Genomic DNA, 17,960 nt, shown 5'->3' with positions numbered 1-17,960 from the left:
CCGGGATTCGAACGTGGATCCCTCAGTTTCCGGCCGAGTGCTTTAGCCAGTTAAGCTACCGAGGCGTCATTCTCCCCTGTGGAATCCCGGTCAAGGCGAATGATTTTTCCTCTGTGGATTTTTCGCACAATTTGTGCATTGCGGGTGACTCCGTAAAAGTTATCACCGTGGCTAGTCCCGGTATACTTAAATAAATCTTAGATAACATTTCTTTTAATTTATGATTGGTTAACCATCGAAGAAACTTCTAAAATTAGCCAAGAGGTTTTTCCCCGCCTATGAACATCGTCTGCATTGCTAGAGCAGACGTTCAAGTTAACTTGAAACATTCCTTGGGAGCAGGAAAATGAAATAATTCCATTTTACAAAGAGAATTATAATATAAATAATAAGCCTGGTGTAGCCTTGCCTTAAAATGCAAATTTCCTGGTGCTTTGCTTCTGATTTTATTTTTTTTATGAAGATATGGAAAACATTGAAGGAGTGTGAACTCCTGCATGGATAATCCACGGCACAGATAAGCCGCAGCAAAATCGGGAGTCTGCTTTATAACATTTTTGGCTCCCAGGTGGTAAGATTTTTCTGTCTGGGACTGTATGCTCCTTTCCAATGCAGTGGAGGGGGTTTATTATTTCAAATCCATACATGTATAGGTAAATCAGTGAATCTATTACTTTCTTAATTATCTGATCTATTATTTTATTTATGTAGTCATGGCATTTCTCTGCACAGCCATATGAAAAAGGCTAATAGTATTTATAGTTATGTGTTGCTTATATAAAAAAAAAATTATTCATGATCCCCTTTCTAGAATATTTAAGCATATTGTTAAAGTGGTCATTATTTTTCATTTTTCCTGATTTTACTTCCAGGGACACATTAACCCTGGTTTTGAAGGGTCATTGGCCCAAATTATCCCCGGCGACGAAGACTCACTTGAGTGTCACGCTACAGCGATGTGTTGGATCCCTAATTAATCACAGTGCTCTTAAAAAGTGTCGTGATTTGATTGGACTAGTCAACAACCCTTGGGGTCATCCGACGTTAACCGGAATCCTTAATAAACAGGAAGGGATCAGTGATAGTGATGGTGGGTTTCTTTTATTCTGTCAAGTTAATGAAATTTAACTGCTTTGGTATCAATGGAAAATCAAGTATCATGATCCAACTTTTTCAGTTGTTGAGTTCTGCCTGTCTGAGAAGGAGTCAATGATATTCATGAGGTTGGAAACTTTATGTGACTCCAAGTGTGAAGACCTTGCCCTTAACCTGGCCCGGGCTTGTGTGCAATGCCTCAGATCTGCTGATACACGCTTTCGCGACGCTTGTACGCAAGAGGAGCGCTACTGCATTTTAGATTTGTACATAATCCTTCTGTACAAATTTAAAAATGTTCAGGAAATTATTAATGAGGTCATTATGCTTGTTGGTTATGAGTCTTTTACTGATAACTGAAGCATTATGAATTACTGGGTGTCTTATTATTATCCTTCTTTTCAGTTGAAGCATTTGGATCTAAGGGAGGGACTAGCGTTGATTAGAAGACACTCTGCCACTAAGGACGTGAAAAACCTGCCGAGAGTATACAAAAACAGCCATAAAGTTGCTGAGCTAGCCGCTCAGTATTTTTTAGCAGTGGCCATGGTAAAATCTGTTGCTGAGACAGTTGGACTTCTGAAAGATCTTGTGACTGAATGGGTGATACTTCACTGTAGAGATGAAGCCATTTCGGAGAACCTAGCCAATATGATCCGCAAATTGGTTCAGCCTGCTGAGTCAGCTCTACATGTGTACATATTTATTGAAGTACTTGTTGACAAGGTAATTTCATGTTTATGCAATAGTACACTCAGCCATATTAATGGTTATCACATATGGAAGTTTTTTTATTTATTCTTTTTATGATAAATATGCTAGAAAAAAGCCTTGATTTGGAATTTGAAACCTCTTGCTAAATCCAAATATGTAGTAAAGCTTGTGTTTCACATACCTTGATTTTACCTAGTGTTCTCGTTAGTTTGTGTGGAGGTTTGAATTGCTTGCTTTGCCCCAGATAAAATATCTACGGCATTTAAGTCAGGAAAGGGCAAGAGCCAAGCCAAATTGACTCACTGGTTTCCATGAGGTCACTGGAGTTTGTGGATGGGTGACCACTCCCGTTTTATCAGTGGAGCTCTTGTGTGCTGTCTGCAAGTGGCACACTGGGTTAACATGGGATTAGCAAAATTGACCAAGAAATTTTATGTCTCATATCACCTTAGAAGGTTCCCACCAACCATGCAATAAAAGTTGAGAAAATATTTTCAGGTGTGGGTAAAATGACTTTGTACCTGAAGACTCTTGGTTTGGCATTCATAGGCGTTTTGGTATTTTCATGTGTTGCCACTAAATACTTCCAATTTTTTAATCAAGTTGAGTGCCTGAAACCTAAAATCCCTTATTATGTATCAAATTATGGAATCCCTCAAATTCATATGCTTTTGTTGTTGGTTTATCATCTGCATTTGTTTGCATAGAACAGAAATAGGTAGTTTAATCGGTATTATTTTTAAAAAATTTGTGTTAGTGAACCTTCTACAGTGAAGAAAATAAATCACGCAAATTTTGGGCTTCAGGTGATCTCTTGTGGAAAAGTTTCTCTGCCACTGTCCCAAAAGCTACTTCTAATTTGCAAAGTGAAATTTATTCAAGTGACCCAGGTTTTAGCCAATTATAACTACAGTAGACTCGTTAATACAAACAACTGTGTTAGGATGTTCTCATTTTTACAAAGCAAATCGTTGGTCCTGATGAAAAGGCTAATCCAATCCATAGTAAAAGGAATGTGATTACAAAATTTTCATTATTACGAAATTACAAACATCACTCTCGATCATGGCCGTTATAAAAAGAACATCATTACAAAGTACCATGGATAAGCAACAGCATTGAGGTGGTATGAGTCTATTATCAAGATGAAGTAAAAACGTAGCAAGCTGTTGAAAGGTGCACTGGTGGAAGGTACCGATTGATATTCAACTGGAAGTAAAAAAACATTCAAATTATATTTATGTGTTTAATTTTTTATTGTAATTAATAATATTTTGTTTACCACTGGTATATTTAGAAGTACACTCATGCCTCGTATAGCGCAAGGGATGCATTCCTTGGGGTCTTAGCACTATACGAATTTGCGTTGTACGAGCGCTTTAACATTGGGAAGATAGGGATGCATTCCTGGTAGCATAGGTGTTGGGTATCGAATTTCCTCTAAACCATATATATTCCCATAAATAGCCTTAGAAAGCCTTATTTATATAAATTTTTATTGTTTAAAATATCTTTAAAGATAGTAGGCACGCATTGAAAGACTTTTATTCACGTTAAAAAAATTCGTACGTGCTTTTGAAATTTCCTCCTGTCGTGCAGGTGGGCTAACATCTGCTATCTCAAAGGTTTTTAATGCATTGCCGGCAGTTGACGATTTTTCAAACCAGTCTAAAAACAATTATTGTTTCACCCAGGCCCTATTCTAGCTCATTGAAATGTCAGGCGAATGCTACTTTGAATGCCATTTCATAGCTAGCGGAGTTCATGAATGATAAATCATTTTAATTTGAAGTCCTCTGAGTCTTAAGCAGCTACGTGAAACAGTCTTTAAATGCCTTGAAACCTGACCCAGGTTTTCCTTCCCTGACTATGAAGGAACGTGAATGCATTCTTTTCCAAAACAATATCATCTCGTCAATACTAAAAACTAGTTGAGGGTGAAAGGAGCCACTTTCAATCACAGCTTGGAGTTCATTAGAAAATGTTGCGGTGACTGTGCTATCAATACTCAGATTCACCTGATATCACCGCACTGAAAATACCTGCTTGCCGTTTAAAATTTTGAAACCAACCGGAGCTTTCAATAAATGTCTCGGAGCTATTACCACTCTCGTCTTTTTGTACAGATTCACAATGAACTTTCCGTATGTGTTGACCACTTAGTTGAATTTGGTGCGGCTGAGGTCATTGATACTTCAACTTCGTCTTTATTCAGAATAAGGCATTGTGAGTTTAAACTTCCGCGCAATATCGCTTTGACGCTCTCCATTTTCAAAGCAATTGACTTCTTTCAATTTCTCTTCTAGGTTTATGGTTTTTCTTGATGACTTCTTGATTTTTCTATACGCATTCCTATTTTTTGCCATATTCTCTTGGTTTTTACTCTGTATGGCTCTATCGAAATCACCTTCTACTACTGAACTGTATTCCTGAGACGCAGAGGGTGTACGACTGGTGGGAGGGAATGAAGCCATTGTGTTTGAGACTCTATAGCGGACCCTTTTATGTGTTGATGCTATTCATATGCAACTTGGCCAGCGCTCCATTTCTCCCTCGTGAATACCGATGACCTTGAAGGCTTAAGCATAGACCCTCTTCTGGAAGTCAATTGCCCAATAACCAATGACGGCAAAAATTACGTCTCAAACTGTATTGCTTAAAAAAACTCATTTCCACTAGCTCCACGCTTAATTAATGATCTAAATTAACTATTGTCATTCTGTTAAGGAGACGAGAAAATTACTTCGGTAGGCCGGCTATCTGGACCCAATGACAAGTAATGCTTTTGGCCAATGCACAGCAAGGGATTTCGATTAATATATAAACACAAAAGAAGATTTGAGGCAAGCAATACTATTAATATGCGTAAAATGATAGGAATTTCGTGTGTACTTAGCACAAGTTCACTTTTTATCATGAGAGCGTTAAAGTTTTTTGATTAGGCTACACTGCATTGCGATGTTTTCCCGAGGAACAAATTTGTGATACATCGAAATTGCGCTATTCGAGGCATGGGCGTAGAATTTTTAAATTGCTTCAACCACTTGCTATTCATTATCTCTCACTGCAGTATTCTCTCCTCCTTGTGAACCATTAGCATTTGCACTTAGTTTCTGCATGCAAAGTGCATCCCCTTCCATTCTTTTCTTCCACTTCCACCACATTTTCTATATCCTCCTGCCTACCCAAATGTTGATTGCTTGTAGCTCAACCTTAATTACTCGGAGTCCCTGTAATTATTCCCAATTATTCTTGTTTTCTATTATTAATTGTTTTTGATAGAAGGATGATTTAGATAATGTGATCACTGTTAGCCAATGTCAGGACATGCAGTGTATTTATAGGAGCAAACAAATGACGAATGAACGAATAAACGAATAGCAGGTTAAATCAGGAGTTACTTTAAAAAATATTCATTACAGAGGTACAGCAGAATTGATACTCTTGGTAAAGGAACAAATGCTAGCTCTGTTGATACCAGCTGACCTGATGAACCCCAACTGCTTTTCAAGTTAAATTATGAGGTAGAGAAAGGTGTGACTTGTGCACGGTCATAGCTGTCTTACACAAAGTCGTTAGAATTTTTAATGCTTAGCTGATATTGTTTCAAAGAAAACTCAAAAATAGGCATCTCCTTTCACTAGATAACTTTTAGTGGATACAATGCCATTTGGTCCACCTGAGAGGGCAGATGTGGAGACTGCCCCTTCTCACATGCAGGGTTTGCGACCCTATCGAACCTGAAAGTTTGGAAAAGAAAGAAAGTCAACACACAATGCCTTTGCATAGTGAAGTGGAGTTTGGGTTACTGATTAACTACAGCACATTACTTCAGAGATCTTGAATTGTCCTTGTGCCCTCATGCTGTTCCTCTGTGCCACACGAAACAGACTGCATTCCTGGGCTTGCCATGAGGTGTCACTTCTATACTGGGTGGCAATCACTGAACTGTGATGCGACAAAGCATTGTCAAGCTTTTCCCCCTATCCTAACGAGAGCTACCTAGCATGACAAGAGGAGGGACTCGCTGGCCTCAGCAAGGACTAGCATACCTAAATGCCATAACTGTCCTCAGTGGAGGGGATAGGTGAGGGTGGGGGCAGGGAGCTGAAATGTCACCAACATTTGTTCTCCAAAACGAGTAAATCCTTGGCTTGTTTTCAATATCTTAGTTGTTTCTTCAACAAAAAATGGTACAACTGCCATCGTAGTGTTACTTAAAATAATATTATGACCTTTCCTCAAGTCATCTTAGTATTTCTCATTTTGGTTCAGTCATCAATGAATCCAAAGATGACCTGATGCTTCACTACTTATCTGTTTATATTTGTATTTGATTATTTATTTATGCATAACCGGACAAATCTGTCGGGGCCCATTTTGCCCTTGGAATCCTAAAAGGCATAGCTTGTGTTTAGGTTATCCAGTGATGATAAACTAATGATACAGTAAAACCTCTATGTAGTGAACCTCTTTACATCGTAAACCTCCATACTTCGTACCAACCCTCTGGTCCCGTCAGATTTACATGTAAATTTATAGGCAAACCTCTATGTAGTGAACCTCTTTAATTCGTAAAACCTCCATATATCGTACCAATAAGACACCCCGAGACGGCCGAACTACCTCCGCAAATTGTACCGAGACAACTAGAGACCATTAATGCAGCCGCGATTACCTACATGGAATGACATTTTCAGCGATAAATGTTTCACGCTTATTTTTTTCTTATACACCTTTAATAATTTTCACGTTAACCTATAGTTAGGGTATCCAACTATCCTAATCATATTAAGTGACGGTAAATGAAGACAGAACACATTGTTTTCTCTCGAATCATGGTCAAAATCGTGCGATAGCACTCGCTTTCCTTTAATTAAGGCTTTATTTTCTTGTAAGTGCCTACGTACTATGTTCAGTTAATAAAAGAGGCGACCAGCGCAGCCTATAATCACTTTCTGATGGAAATATTTCAACTAACTTCACTTCCATCCATGGAGACAGAATTACTCGACCGCATTTCTACTTCCGCTTCTAAAATGAAAATATTTCATGAATTTTCCGCGACTTGAAATAAATCAAATACAGTTTCGCAATTATTTCATTCCCATATTACCCGGTGTAGCACTTTCTTACTACCGCCTTGGTAATTTTTTCGATGCTTTCGTGAACGATCGTAGTTTAAAATTTATTGCGCTTAGCGACAGTCATATGTCTTGCCTGCGTATTTATGCCGTGAAATCCGACTCTTCCATCGGGAGTCCGGGACGTCAATTTCTAGCAATACTGAACAAACATCAATCCATGCGCGACAGTGTTAGGTGAAGGAGACAGCTAATTAGCTGATACGTGGTAGGGCAATGAAATTTTTTACCGTAGCCGCCGCATTCTGAAGTAGTTCGCCCAGCATTCTCACCGGGAAATCACGTCCCTTCGCAGACCTAGCGTTTCTGTGTGCTCTCGACAGAATTTTTCTTCGGAACGCTACATGCATTGTATTTAGGAGAAAGGGAATTCAACAAAATTTTCAAAATTACGCTCAATTTTTTGTCTATTTTTTGCAGAAGTCACGTGTTTATTTATTTTTTTATAATCTTTAACAAGTCACATGTTATAAGAATGATAAATCAATTTTCTTAAAGATATTATAAGGAGTATTTTCAATTATTTGCCAAAAAATATGAAAATTACTTAATTAATCATAGGCTGATGATGGATTCGAGAAATAAAAGAAGGCAACTGCTTGACATTACCACATAAATGGCAATTTTCCTAGCCGTCAACGAGGACAGGCAGAAGGCAGTGACCTTTGGAATACCATCATTCACCCTCACATCTATTTTAAACAGCTGAGGAAAAACAGAAGAAACTGTATACCTAGGCTGCTCAAATAAAAAAACTCAGGCAGTTAAATACGAGGATGAAGAAATTATGTTTAGAAATATAAAACTATTGTACTTTCCTCCGAACACTATTAGTTACAACCCTTAGACCAGGGAATTATTTCTTAGGTCAAAGGGCATTAACGAAAACAGCTAGTGATTTATATATAGTGAAAATGACATTAAAAAGTGCTTGTGGAATTGAAAACATTATTCCGAAAGAGTTTGAAAAAAATTTTAAGCAAACCCATTAACTAATTTATTTTCTAAAAAGGCCTCTAGAACAATTTACTTTTACCTTTGTGTAATTGTAAATATAAATTCACTTATGCATACGTATATGTTTAAATATATTAATATAATGGCTTAAAAGACAGTAGCACCTTTCATTTCCCAAGGATATGAAAAAATGGTGCCTACCACTAAAACCTCTCTATAGTGAACCTCCATACATCAAATTACCCAAATTTTGGTCCCCTCCATTACGATGTAAAGAGGTTTTACTGTTTTTGTAAAGAGTTCTCGGGATCGCCACCGGGTCAGGAACTCCATATCTGCCAATTTGGCAGATATGGAGTTCCTGACCCGGTGGCGATCCCGAGAACTCTTTACAAAGTCCATTCGCCGGGAAAGCACGAAACCTTTCTTCAGGTTTTACTGTATTTACCTAATGGATAGTACCTTAACCATTTGTGGTTTTGATAGTGGGAATGACAATTTGGGTAGCTGAGGGACTCTTTTGTCCTCATGAACCTTCAAGCTTTTGTCGGACTGAGCCCAACTTTCTCTTCAGATAAAATTTCATCTCTGGTCAATGACTGTTTCATTGAAAGAGTTGCTCCTTGTGCTCCCCTCTGGAAATAGAAGGTGCAGAAATGAGTGTGTGCAATGTCTACCTCTCCAATGCTGTTAGCTATGATGTGCCTTATTTTTGTGCATCAGGAATTTTAATTTTGGACTTGGAACTAATTATTTTGGTATTGTTTGCTGTTTGTCCATAGTTCTGATGGGATGCACTTAGCTCTCTCATCAATGTTGAAATGGTATCAGTTACACAAATAATTCTTTGTGTATTCAAATTGGCATGTTTGTAAACATGAATCACAGAATAAACATTTTGTTGTTACACTAAATTGGAATTTCAAAGTACATCTCAGGGATAAAAAGTCCAACAATATCGTTCAAAAGAGAGTATAGTTATGGCACATTTGGAGAATACAAAAAAAATGTGTAAACTTGGCTTAATTTTTACAAATTGATTATATTGTTAGTTAATGATAATTGGGCTAAAATGTGTTAATTAATTTGTTAAAATTTTCTTTTTCAGTTTGGGTACAGCTTAAAGTCTCTCTGTATAGAACTGTATGTTCGTGGGCTTGCTATGGACATGAATGAGCTGGAGCACCAGAAAGTGGTGGGGGATGAAGAAAAAGTGAAAGAAATAGAAGTGCGACTCTCATATGGTTTTCTCAAGCTTGCTGATATCCTCAAGGATAAAATTGATGTAGCTCGTGAGTGTTTGCTTACGGCATTTTCGTTGTATCCAACTGATAAGACCTATCAGCAATTAAGAGAGATGGCCATAGCTAGTGGTAAATTAAGTAGCTCACCAGTTTTTACTAGGAAGCGAAAGACTAAGATTACTCTAATTAGGTATAGGGAGCAGAGGACATGTAAATCAATATACAGAAAAAAACTGAAGGTGGTTGAATGTGAGTCGTATAGTGTTAGTCCTGTGTCATCAAGCATACCCAAGAAACACCAATCTGAGTTGTGTGGTGGTGATGTTCCAAGGTTTGCTCGGGTAGTGAGTGAGACATCGTTTAAGTCAACTTCTGTGAAAAGTAAAGAATCTAACCCATCAAATTATTGCCAGCAAAACAAACTGGTTGTAAATAGGAATGAGCACTCTCAAGTCAGTAATGCAAGGCGAGACTTGGGGGAGAGCTGTTTGGAGGTTTCCAGGTTACCTAGTCAAGAAGATGTATCTTCAAATGCAGCATGTTTGAGCAACACCAGAATTCCCAATGCCAACGGTGTACCCAGTGTGAGCCCTACTGTATACCAGAAGGATTTGTCAATGGACAGTAGCACGCCCCTTCGTTCCAGGTCGGGCAGTCTAACAGAAACCAATACAACCTTAGATGATCTGTCATGTGGTGATGCTGATTCTGGTAAACGTTCCAGGTCTAGCGGAGTTGCTGAAGGATCTTTGTCACGGAAACTATTACCCAAGCGACTCAAATGTAGGTCAATATACAGGTCATTGGATGATGCTTCATTACCCTCTGAATTACATTCTGCAGATACTCCAAAAAGATGTTCAACTAAATCAAAATTGTATGGTAATAAGTGTTTCTGCATAGGCTGTGGTGAGAAAGGAAATGATTCTAGTGGACTCAGGAGAAGTAAATCATATCACTCCTTACATGAAGAATCCCTAAGTACAGAGAATGAACCCCCGCGACTGGTGCTAAGCAGTGACCTTAGAGCCACTTCTCCTTCCAAGAGGCCAAATAAAGACTCCAAGTTTTCATCTGAGAAGCAACTGGAAACTCAATTACCTTCCATTCCCTCTCCTGAACATGTTCCATTAGATGATACGGAATTTTCGGACTTGTCTGCAACATCAAGGCTACGATCAAGGCATGGTAGTTCTTCATCAGATAATAATTTTTTTAAGGAGTCAAAAGCCAGGCTTATCAGATCATCCAGTGGGACCCATGAGGTGTCAGCTGAAGTGGGTAATATAGAAGTTGGTAGATCTAAGTCCTTGATCCCTTTAGATATAGCTATTAATGCAGATTCCTGTGCGTCTGCAAGTAATGTCCATCGCGAGAGATGCAAAGCATTTCATGGGAACGACTCCGAGTTTGATGAAGCTGGAGTGGCTGCCAATGAAAACCCTCAGACCTATAGTGAAAACAGTAAATCTTGTGTGGACATTGAATCATGTTGTAAAATCTGTAGCCATCCTCACCTAGATACAAATAACAGAACAGTGAATCGTAAATCTTCCTTGTGCACGCACACAAAAAAAGTTAATGACGTAGATGTAGGGGAGCATCCCAGTCAATTAAGTGAAAGCAGTAATCCACTAAATTATGATGTTCTCTCAGCTCCTAACGAGGTACTTAATGCAGATAAATTGGGTCTTACTAGTCAGTTGTGTGATGATTTGGCTGTTGTACTAAGTGGCCCTCGATGGCACATGCTGAGTTGGATGCTTGACTGGAGTCATTTAAGCTCTCTTTGCGAAAGGTATTTGAAAGATCGAGATGGCATGCGGAATGTTACCAAGGAGTTGAAATACCTCAACATTGACTACAGTCAGTTCAAAGATAAGCCTGTTGCTGGTGATAGCCGAGAAGAGTATAGTGGGATAGAGAAAGGTTATGAGCAGTGGGCTGATGTCGGCAGTGAACATTCAGACTCCGAATTCACTTACTCACCGAGCCACAAGAAATCTAATCCAGTGCAATGTAATGGGGAAAGTGATTCGGACTCCTCTGGAATTTCTAACAATCAGAAAGCTAGTTTGAACAGCCCAATTTCTTCCCAGTCAGATTCAGACCTGAAGGCAAAGAACCGGAGGAAGCAAACATTTAGAACTCTTTCCATGTCTGATTCTGATACTGGAACTCAAGACAGTCGAACAGAGAGCCTAGGTAGCGATGGCTGTTACAAAGAGCAACCTAAACGTAAAGTACCTGATAGCAGAAGAAAAAAGATACCTTTAGTGAAGAGAATAGCGGAGAAAAGACTGAAAAATAAATCTAAAATAACGCTTATAGTAAACGAGGAAATTTGTAAAAAGAGTAATAGCCCAAGAGAAATTTCATCTGATAGCACTGAGGTTATGACAATCTTTTCGGAATTGGAAGAAAATGGAAGGAACCAGACTTCCAAGCAGTATTCCAATGTGTCATATTCAGCGGCAGGTGTCAATATAAATAATACTACAGAGAGGCGAGAGAAGGATTCGACTCTAAAAAGCCTACGTATGTTTAGGCCAAATCATCTTAAGCCTTTTCAGGATAGAATTTGCTTTTCGTCAGCGAATGATTCAAGTAAGAAAAAAGAAAAAGCTAATGATGAAGGCATTAAGTTTGCCCCAATGTTAAGTACTTTGAACCTAAACCCAAGAATATTACTGACCCGTGCTGATGTCAGTAGCCACTATATAAAATCTAAAAACTTCAGTCCAGTTATTGTTAAAAATACCGCTTTAAATTCTCAGCAGTCAACGAAAGGGAGTGGAATCTCAAAAGGTAGCCAGTGCCTTGGAGAAAAGAAATGCATATTTTCCTCTGGCAGGAAAAACAACTTTTCAAAAAACCAGAGAGTCTCTAAAAAACTTGATGGCTTGAGACCAGACTTTGAAATGATTACGCAAGTGATGGATAGTCAGCTCCTTGCAAGAAGTGTTCCTGGTCTAAATTCTTTGGATATGATGGTGCCTCCTCCTTCTGAACCTACAGTGCAAGTGATTCAGGTCCCCCATAACCCTCCACACACCACTAGTGCTACCAACAGTTCAGGTAGTGTGAATACTACCCAAAAAGTTACTACTACTCAAGGTGTTCAAACTACCCCTGCTATCTCACAAAAAATCACAACAACTCAAGGTGTTCAGACTGTACCTGTTAATGCAGCATCGCAAAAGTCAACTTTTACTCAGGGGGTACAAATATCACCACCCATGCGAAGTTCAGGAACAGGAGAACCAGGTCCATCATCTCTCACACGTGCAGATGAGCGTTGGCAATCTACTCGCCTTAATGTCACCAGTTCAGATAGTGCAACATCTCACACTCCACCAACTCTGAGCAGTTCATCAGCGCCGGGGGAGGAGACCTTAGCTGGGGTGGTAATGGAGACACGTTATTTTACGCCATCCAATATTACCAGCAGTGTAAGCAGTGGAACTCCGGTGACTGCCCATATTCAGCGAGTGGGTCAGCCCCCTGTTGGACTTGATGGAGACAGTGTTTTAGCTGCACCTTTAAGAAGATTGCCCCAATGCCCTCCTCAGCTGATGAGTGGTACTCAGATTCCTCTTGTCAAAAGTGTCAATCTTGATACTGTGGCAAGTTTGAGAGCTGAATCCGTCAGGAGTTCTGATGGTGGAGATGCATTGTCAGCAAATCTTGGAGTGCAACGCAGTCTTCAGGTTGGAGCATCTCTGGATGCACAGAAAGTGCATATCATTACTAAAAAGGATGCTAAATCATTCAATCTGACCTCTTTGCCAAGCTGTAGGTCTAGTGCTGATGAGAAGATAAAAAATACAAGAGTCCAGAAGGTTGATGAAGATTCTCAAACTGAAGATATTGTACACAGCACTGGTGTTTGCAGTGTAAATGAGGACACAGGTGGCATTTTAGTAATGGAAGATGGGGTTCCCAAATTGGTTGGTACAGGCCGGAAGCAGCAACTCCTGAAAGTCATGAAATCTTCTGCTAGTCAAGTGGCTTCATTGCCTAAATTTCAGCAAGCATTTGGAAAGACCATTTATTCTTCTAATTCACCTGGCACTGTTGATTCTGCAGTAGTTACTCCAAATGCTAACATCCAAGGTGGCCCTGGTTGTGTACATCAAGGTTCAGTGGTGGCTGCTGAAAAATTGGATGCCCCAGCTGTGTCTGGCTCAGTATTATCTAAGGGTGTGCAAACTAGTGACACTAAAATTTCTTCACCTACAAAAAATTGTGCAATAGAGTCATCTCCATCTACTTCACTTCCTGCTTCTGTAAAAACTGGATCCACAGAAGTGTCTCAGCAAGTTCCTGTACTTTGTGCTATTCAGACAGTGTCATCAGTAGCTACTCAGTCAGATCCCACAATTGGATCTGGTTCAGCAGCATCTAAATTCCCCCCTCCTTCATCTTCTACCCATGTAGTATGCTCAAGTCCAGCTCTAAATGCAGAATCATCACCTTTAAGTCAGAAGATTCCCCTCGTAACAGCTGCTCAGGCAGTTGCAGCATTATGTGAAGCACACCAAACTAGCCAGCAGCAAATAGCGATACCCATGAAACTCAGTATGGTGTCATTGGCTGCAAGTTTAAATGATAAGGAGCTCTTATTGAGAAGCAAAATGACAGAGCTTCTGAATCGTGCATTGGCTAGAAATATTGCTTCAGCAAACTGCTCCAGTGTGTCGTCAGCTTCCTCTGATGTATCAGGTGGAATCAGAGATAGAAAGTCTGAGAGCTTTGTTTCAAGTAGCTCAGACGAAAGTGGCAGTGATTCGATGGAGTCATCCAATGATCAAGAGGATTCTCGAATCAGTAACTCTGAGAATGTGAGATGTATTATTCAGTCACGCGTCACAAGAACTACGGTTGAAATACCTGTGGAAGAAAATGCTGTGTCATCAGTTGGACCTCATGCTGTTATTTTGCAAAGTACTCATAGGTCTCAGCAACCTATTTCTGGGCATGTACCATCTGTTCTCTGCAGTACTACTAACAATACTGCTGTGACATCTCATGTGTCACCAACGGTTGAATCAAGCAGTAACTTGATCCCCCACAATGCCATTCATCCAGCTGTTAGCTCTACGACTTTAGAGCAGCTTAGGGAGTTTGAGTCAGTTTTGGAGCAAGTAACGAACACTTCCCAGATGAAGGAACGCAAATCCGTGCTGCCTCAGTCTGAAAATGAGACTACAAATGACCTAACCCAGCAGCTGTTACTGTCGCAAACCTCAACTCCCACCAACTCAACTGATTTCGATAGTTCAAACACTCCCTCAACATCATTTTCCAGGGAATCTTTTCCCTCTTCCCCACCCACCACTTCACCCAAGGGAAGCAGTGTAAACTTTGGGAGCCAGACATCTGGGATTCAGGGTAGCATTGCTTCATCCCGCATATCATCCACGACGCCAGTTGTTGTCGTCACCACTTATTCCCAGCCCGTGGCATCCCCTGCGCTAAGTGTTACCTCGCAGAGTTCTTCTAGTCCTAATGTTACACCTGCATCTACTCCTGGCAAGACTCCTCCAAAATCCTCGCCAAAAAGCTCCAAGTCAAAATCTATGAAAGCTGCTCCAACTACTACCTCGAAGACTACTCCAGTCACTAAACCTCAGCAAAAGCCCCAAGAAGATGAAGAAACTGCTCAACGGATATATGCCATATTAGATCAGTATGCAGAGCAGTTGAAGAATTCTCCTGATCTGATCAATAAACCAGCCCCACGAAGAAGGTCCAATCCTCCCATCAACCCCATTGGCTCTTCAAAGCGGAAGAAGTCCACTCCAACCAAATTAAGGCTATCTGGACATCCACCAGTTTTATCAGAGTCAAGTCCTGGTGGGGATGATCCTAGAACTGCTGGCAGTGAAGATAGCTCAAGTGGAATTACCCAGTTGACGCAAGTTCATGATTCACCTGCCACAATTCCTTCTAATTCAGATGACACATCAGCCCTTGAAAGTCCTCATACATTTCAAATTCGCCGAGCACTTAGTGGTGAATCTGGTGAACCAAGAGAAGTGAACAGAACCTCACGTGGAACTGAGACTACTGGTAGTAATAGTTCAGCTACTACACCTCCAGAAGCTGTTACTCCTGAGCCTGGTAGTGGAGTAGTAGCCTCAGTTAGTAACACCACACCATCATCCACTGGTGCTGTTGTTGCAGGAAAGTCTTTGGTTGTTGGAAGTGCTACTGCTTTGCCTTTGTATGTACCTGGTAGTGTGCGCCAAGTTCTGTTCCCAGTGGCATCGGGATTGACTGCATCAATGCAAGGACGTCCTGTTGTAGTAACCAAGGGATCCAAAGTTATTAGGGTACATCAAGTGACTGTTGCTGGAGGATCTCCCATGCTAGCAGGCACAGTTGCTGGTGCCAAACCTCTTCAGGTTAGTACGGGTGCAGGGGCTGTTCAAGGGGCTCTGGTGGTTAGACAGATGTGTGTCAATAAAACCGTAGTGTCTAGTCCCTCCGTGTCTGCTCCCCAAATGAGCCCATTGACTATGGTTGGTACCTCCAGTACTGCTAAACAGTTGAAGCTACCAGTCATGCAGGCTGTGGCTGGTGGCATTTCCTCACAGACGCTCACTGGAGTGACTGCTCAACCTCCAGTGGTTTTGCCTCCTGGAAGCCATACGCTCTCAACTGCTTCATTCCTACCTCCCAACCTAAAGACAGTTCAAGTGACACCTGAAAGCAGTAAAGAAAGTGTTGGGACATCCACTGCAGAGGATGAGACTGATTCGGAAGATGTGAATACAAGTGTAAACCAAGATGCAGACCTGGTTACTGTCAAAGTTGAATCAGAAGAGTTAGTAAATACCTCAGTGACACCGAGTAAGACAGAAAGTTTAGTTGAAAGAGAATTAATCAAAAGGGAGCCTATTTCACCTGATGGCTCAGTGGTGACAAGAATGTCTTCTGTGGGATGTAAGACAGAACCCCTAGATGATACCTGCCCTACTAGTATTGCTCCTCTCAATCCTGATCTTCGGGCTAGCCCTACCATGGTTAAAATTGACGTGGACTTTCAGATATCTATGTCAGGTGAATTCAGGCCCAAGTTCAAAATAAAAGATGAAATTTCATCAGATGCATCAATAAGTCCATCTTCAAAGAGAGTCTGTGAAGAGACATCTGCCAGGAACTCCCCTTCACCTGTTCTTGCACCCCAGTTTCATGATACTGTGTTAGTGGATGCATCATTGTCTGGCAAAGTGGGGCAGAGGAGTGCTAAGGATGATGGTCAGACTGCTTTACAAACTATGGATAGTTTTGTGCCTGGGAATCCGGGAATGATGGGAATTATTGGTAGAACTGTTGCTGAATCAAGTAAAGATGGTTCATTGATATCCAAACCTGAGCAGAGTGTTGCTGTCGGCTCATCAATGGTATCCAAAGACAACTCTGCAGACGTGGAGCGAGTAACAGAGCAACGTAGTACTGTTCAACAAGTCTGCAGCAGAAGCGTTGGAAGTGACTGTAACAGAAGGCCAAGTGGCAGTCAAGGGGGAGGAACAGTATCTGCAGGTGAGGAGTGCTGCTCTAATGTGTATGTTGCTGAAGAAGAATTAATGGCTTTGATTGCTTTTTATTTTCAGGTTAACTTATTGCATGCTGTAGCATTAATTTTTAGCCTCTACGGAGCACATTGCATGCTTTCATGCTTCGTTTAGTGCTAGGGTATTCACTATTACTCAAATTACACTAAAAAATCCATTTAGTATAATGTACATGTGTTAAAAGCATATGAAATTATTTGTTTAGGAAAAATTGATCACATCATTTTCATCATAAGGTGTAATCATTCGGTAAAGGTGTTGATGATTTTTAATTGGTAATTAATCATTTTATCGTTTATTGAGGAAGAATGAAAAACCAACCTTATGAATGATAAAACGTGACTAGAAGCGTGCGTAGTATCCATGTTTTTTCATCTAATTCTTAAGGCAGATTGAGGGAACAATCGAAACTCTTCACCCAATGAGGGGAATTAAATGGAAAGCTGTTAACATCACTCAGCACTCCAGTTCTATCACTGTAAGGATTTGGTTGTAATCCCCTTCCCTCATTTTCTAGTGGAAGTGACTCATTCCACATTGAATTGACTGGCAAAAGTGGTCCATCATGTGGGAAGTTTTGAATGGGCTCATTTGCCAATTTTTTATCATTGTTAAATTTGATGGATTTTGAAAAATAAGTTTTTCAATTTGTAGCTTACTTCTTGAGCTATTCATGGTGGAAAATAGACTGACTTAACCCTGTCATGGATAAGTTGATGACGTCACTGATGCTTGGCTCACCACTTCTCCTTAATTCCTTGGCCTTGTACATCTGTCTCATGTGGTTTGTAGTCATTAACACTCTAGTGAGTAACTATTTCCTTCAAGGAGTGTCTCTGAACGAATTGAATTGATAAGCCCGAAAGCCAATGAGGTCACCAACTCATGAAAAGTGGATGGCAACTTTTACATTTTTTCATTTTTAAGTATTGTGTGAAGGCATCTAAAAGTAGAGATGAAGGGAGTAGTGATTGCATTAGTCACATCCAGGTGCCTACCTGCATAGATGGTTTGCTGGAGTACACGGAACTGTTGGAGTAGGAGTACAATGATATTATCGCCAGTAACAAGATCTGTGGTCGGGTGAAGAAGGCTTTCAAAGAGTCCTTTAAGCAATCTAAAATAATAGACTAAATGCATAAACAGTATACCATATAAGCGCGTGTAAGAGCTGCACACGTGTAAGAGATGCATATTTTGAGCATCAAAGCTAAAAAAAAAAA

At 40.2% G+C, this 17,960-nt stretch overlaps 1 protein-coding gene across 6 annotated transcripts in view; it reads left to right on the top strand.

Moving 5' to 3' along the window:
• LOC124171566 overlaps positions 1-17,960 on the top strand; it is a 71,651-nt gene that overhangs the window by 38,380 nt on the left and 15,311 nt on the right. For all 6 annotated transcript variants that reach the window (XM_046550744.1, XM_046550741.1, XM_046550745.1 and 3 more), the window contains 4 exons: positions 873-1,090; positions 1,178-1,413; positions 1,501-1,821; positions 9,019-16,705. In XM_046550744.1, the coding sequence (XP_046406700.1) occupies positions 873-1,090; positions 1,178-1,413; positions 1,501-1,821; positions 9,019-16,705 (8,462 nt within the window). The remainder of the gene's footprint in view (positions 1-872; positions 1,091-1,177; positions 1,414-1,500; positions 1,822-9,018; positions 16,706-17,960) is intronic.

This window comes from Ischnura elegans, chromosome X, assembly GCF_921293095.1.
Source record: "Ischnura elegans chromosome X, ioIscEleg1.1, whole genome shotgun sequence".
NCBI lineage: Eukaryota > Metazoa > Arthropoda > Insecta > Odonata > Coenagrionidae > Ischnura > Ischnura elegans.
This window is presented reverse-complemented; position numbering and strand designations above follow the sequence as displayed.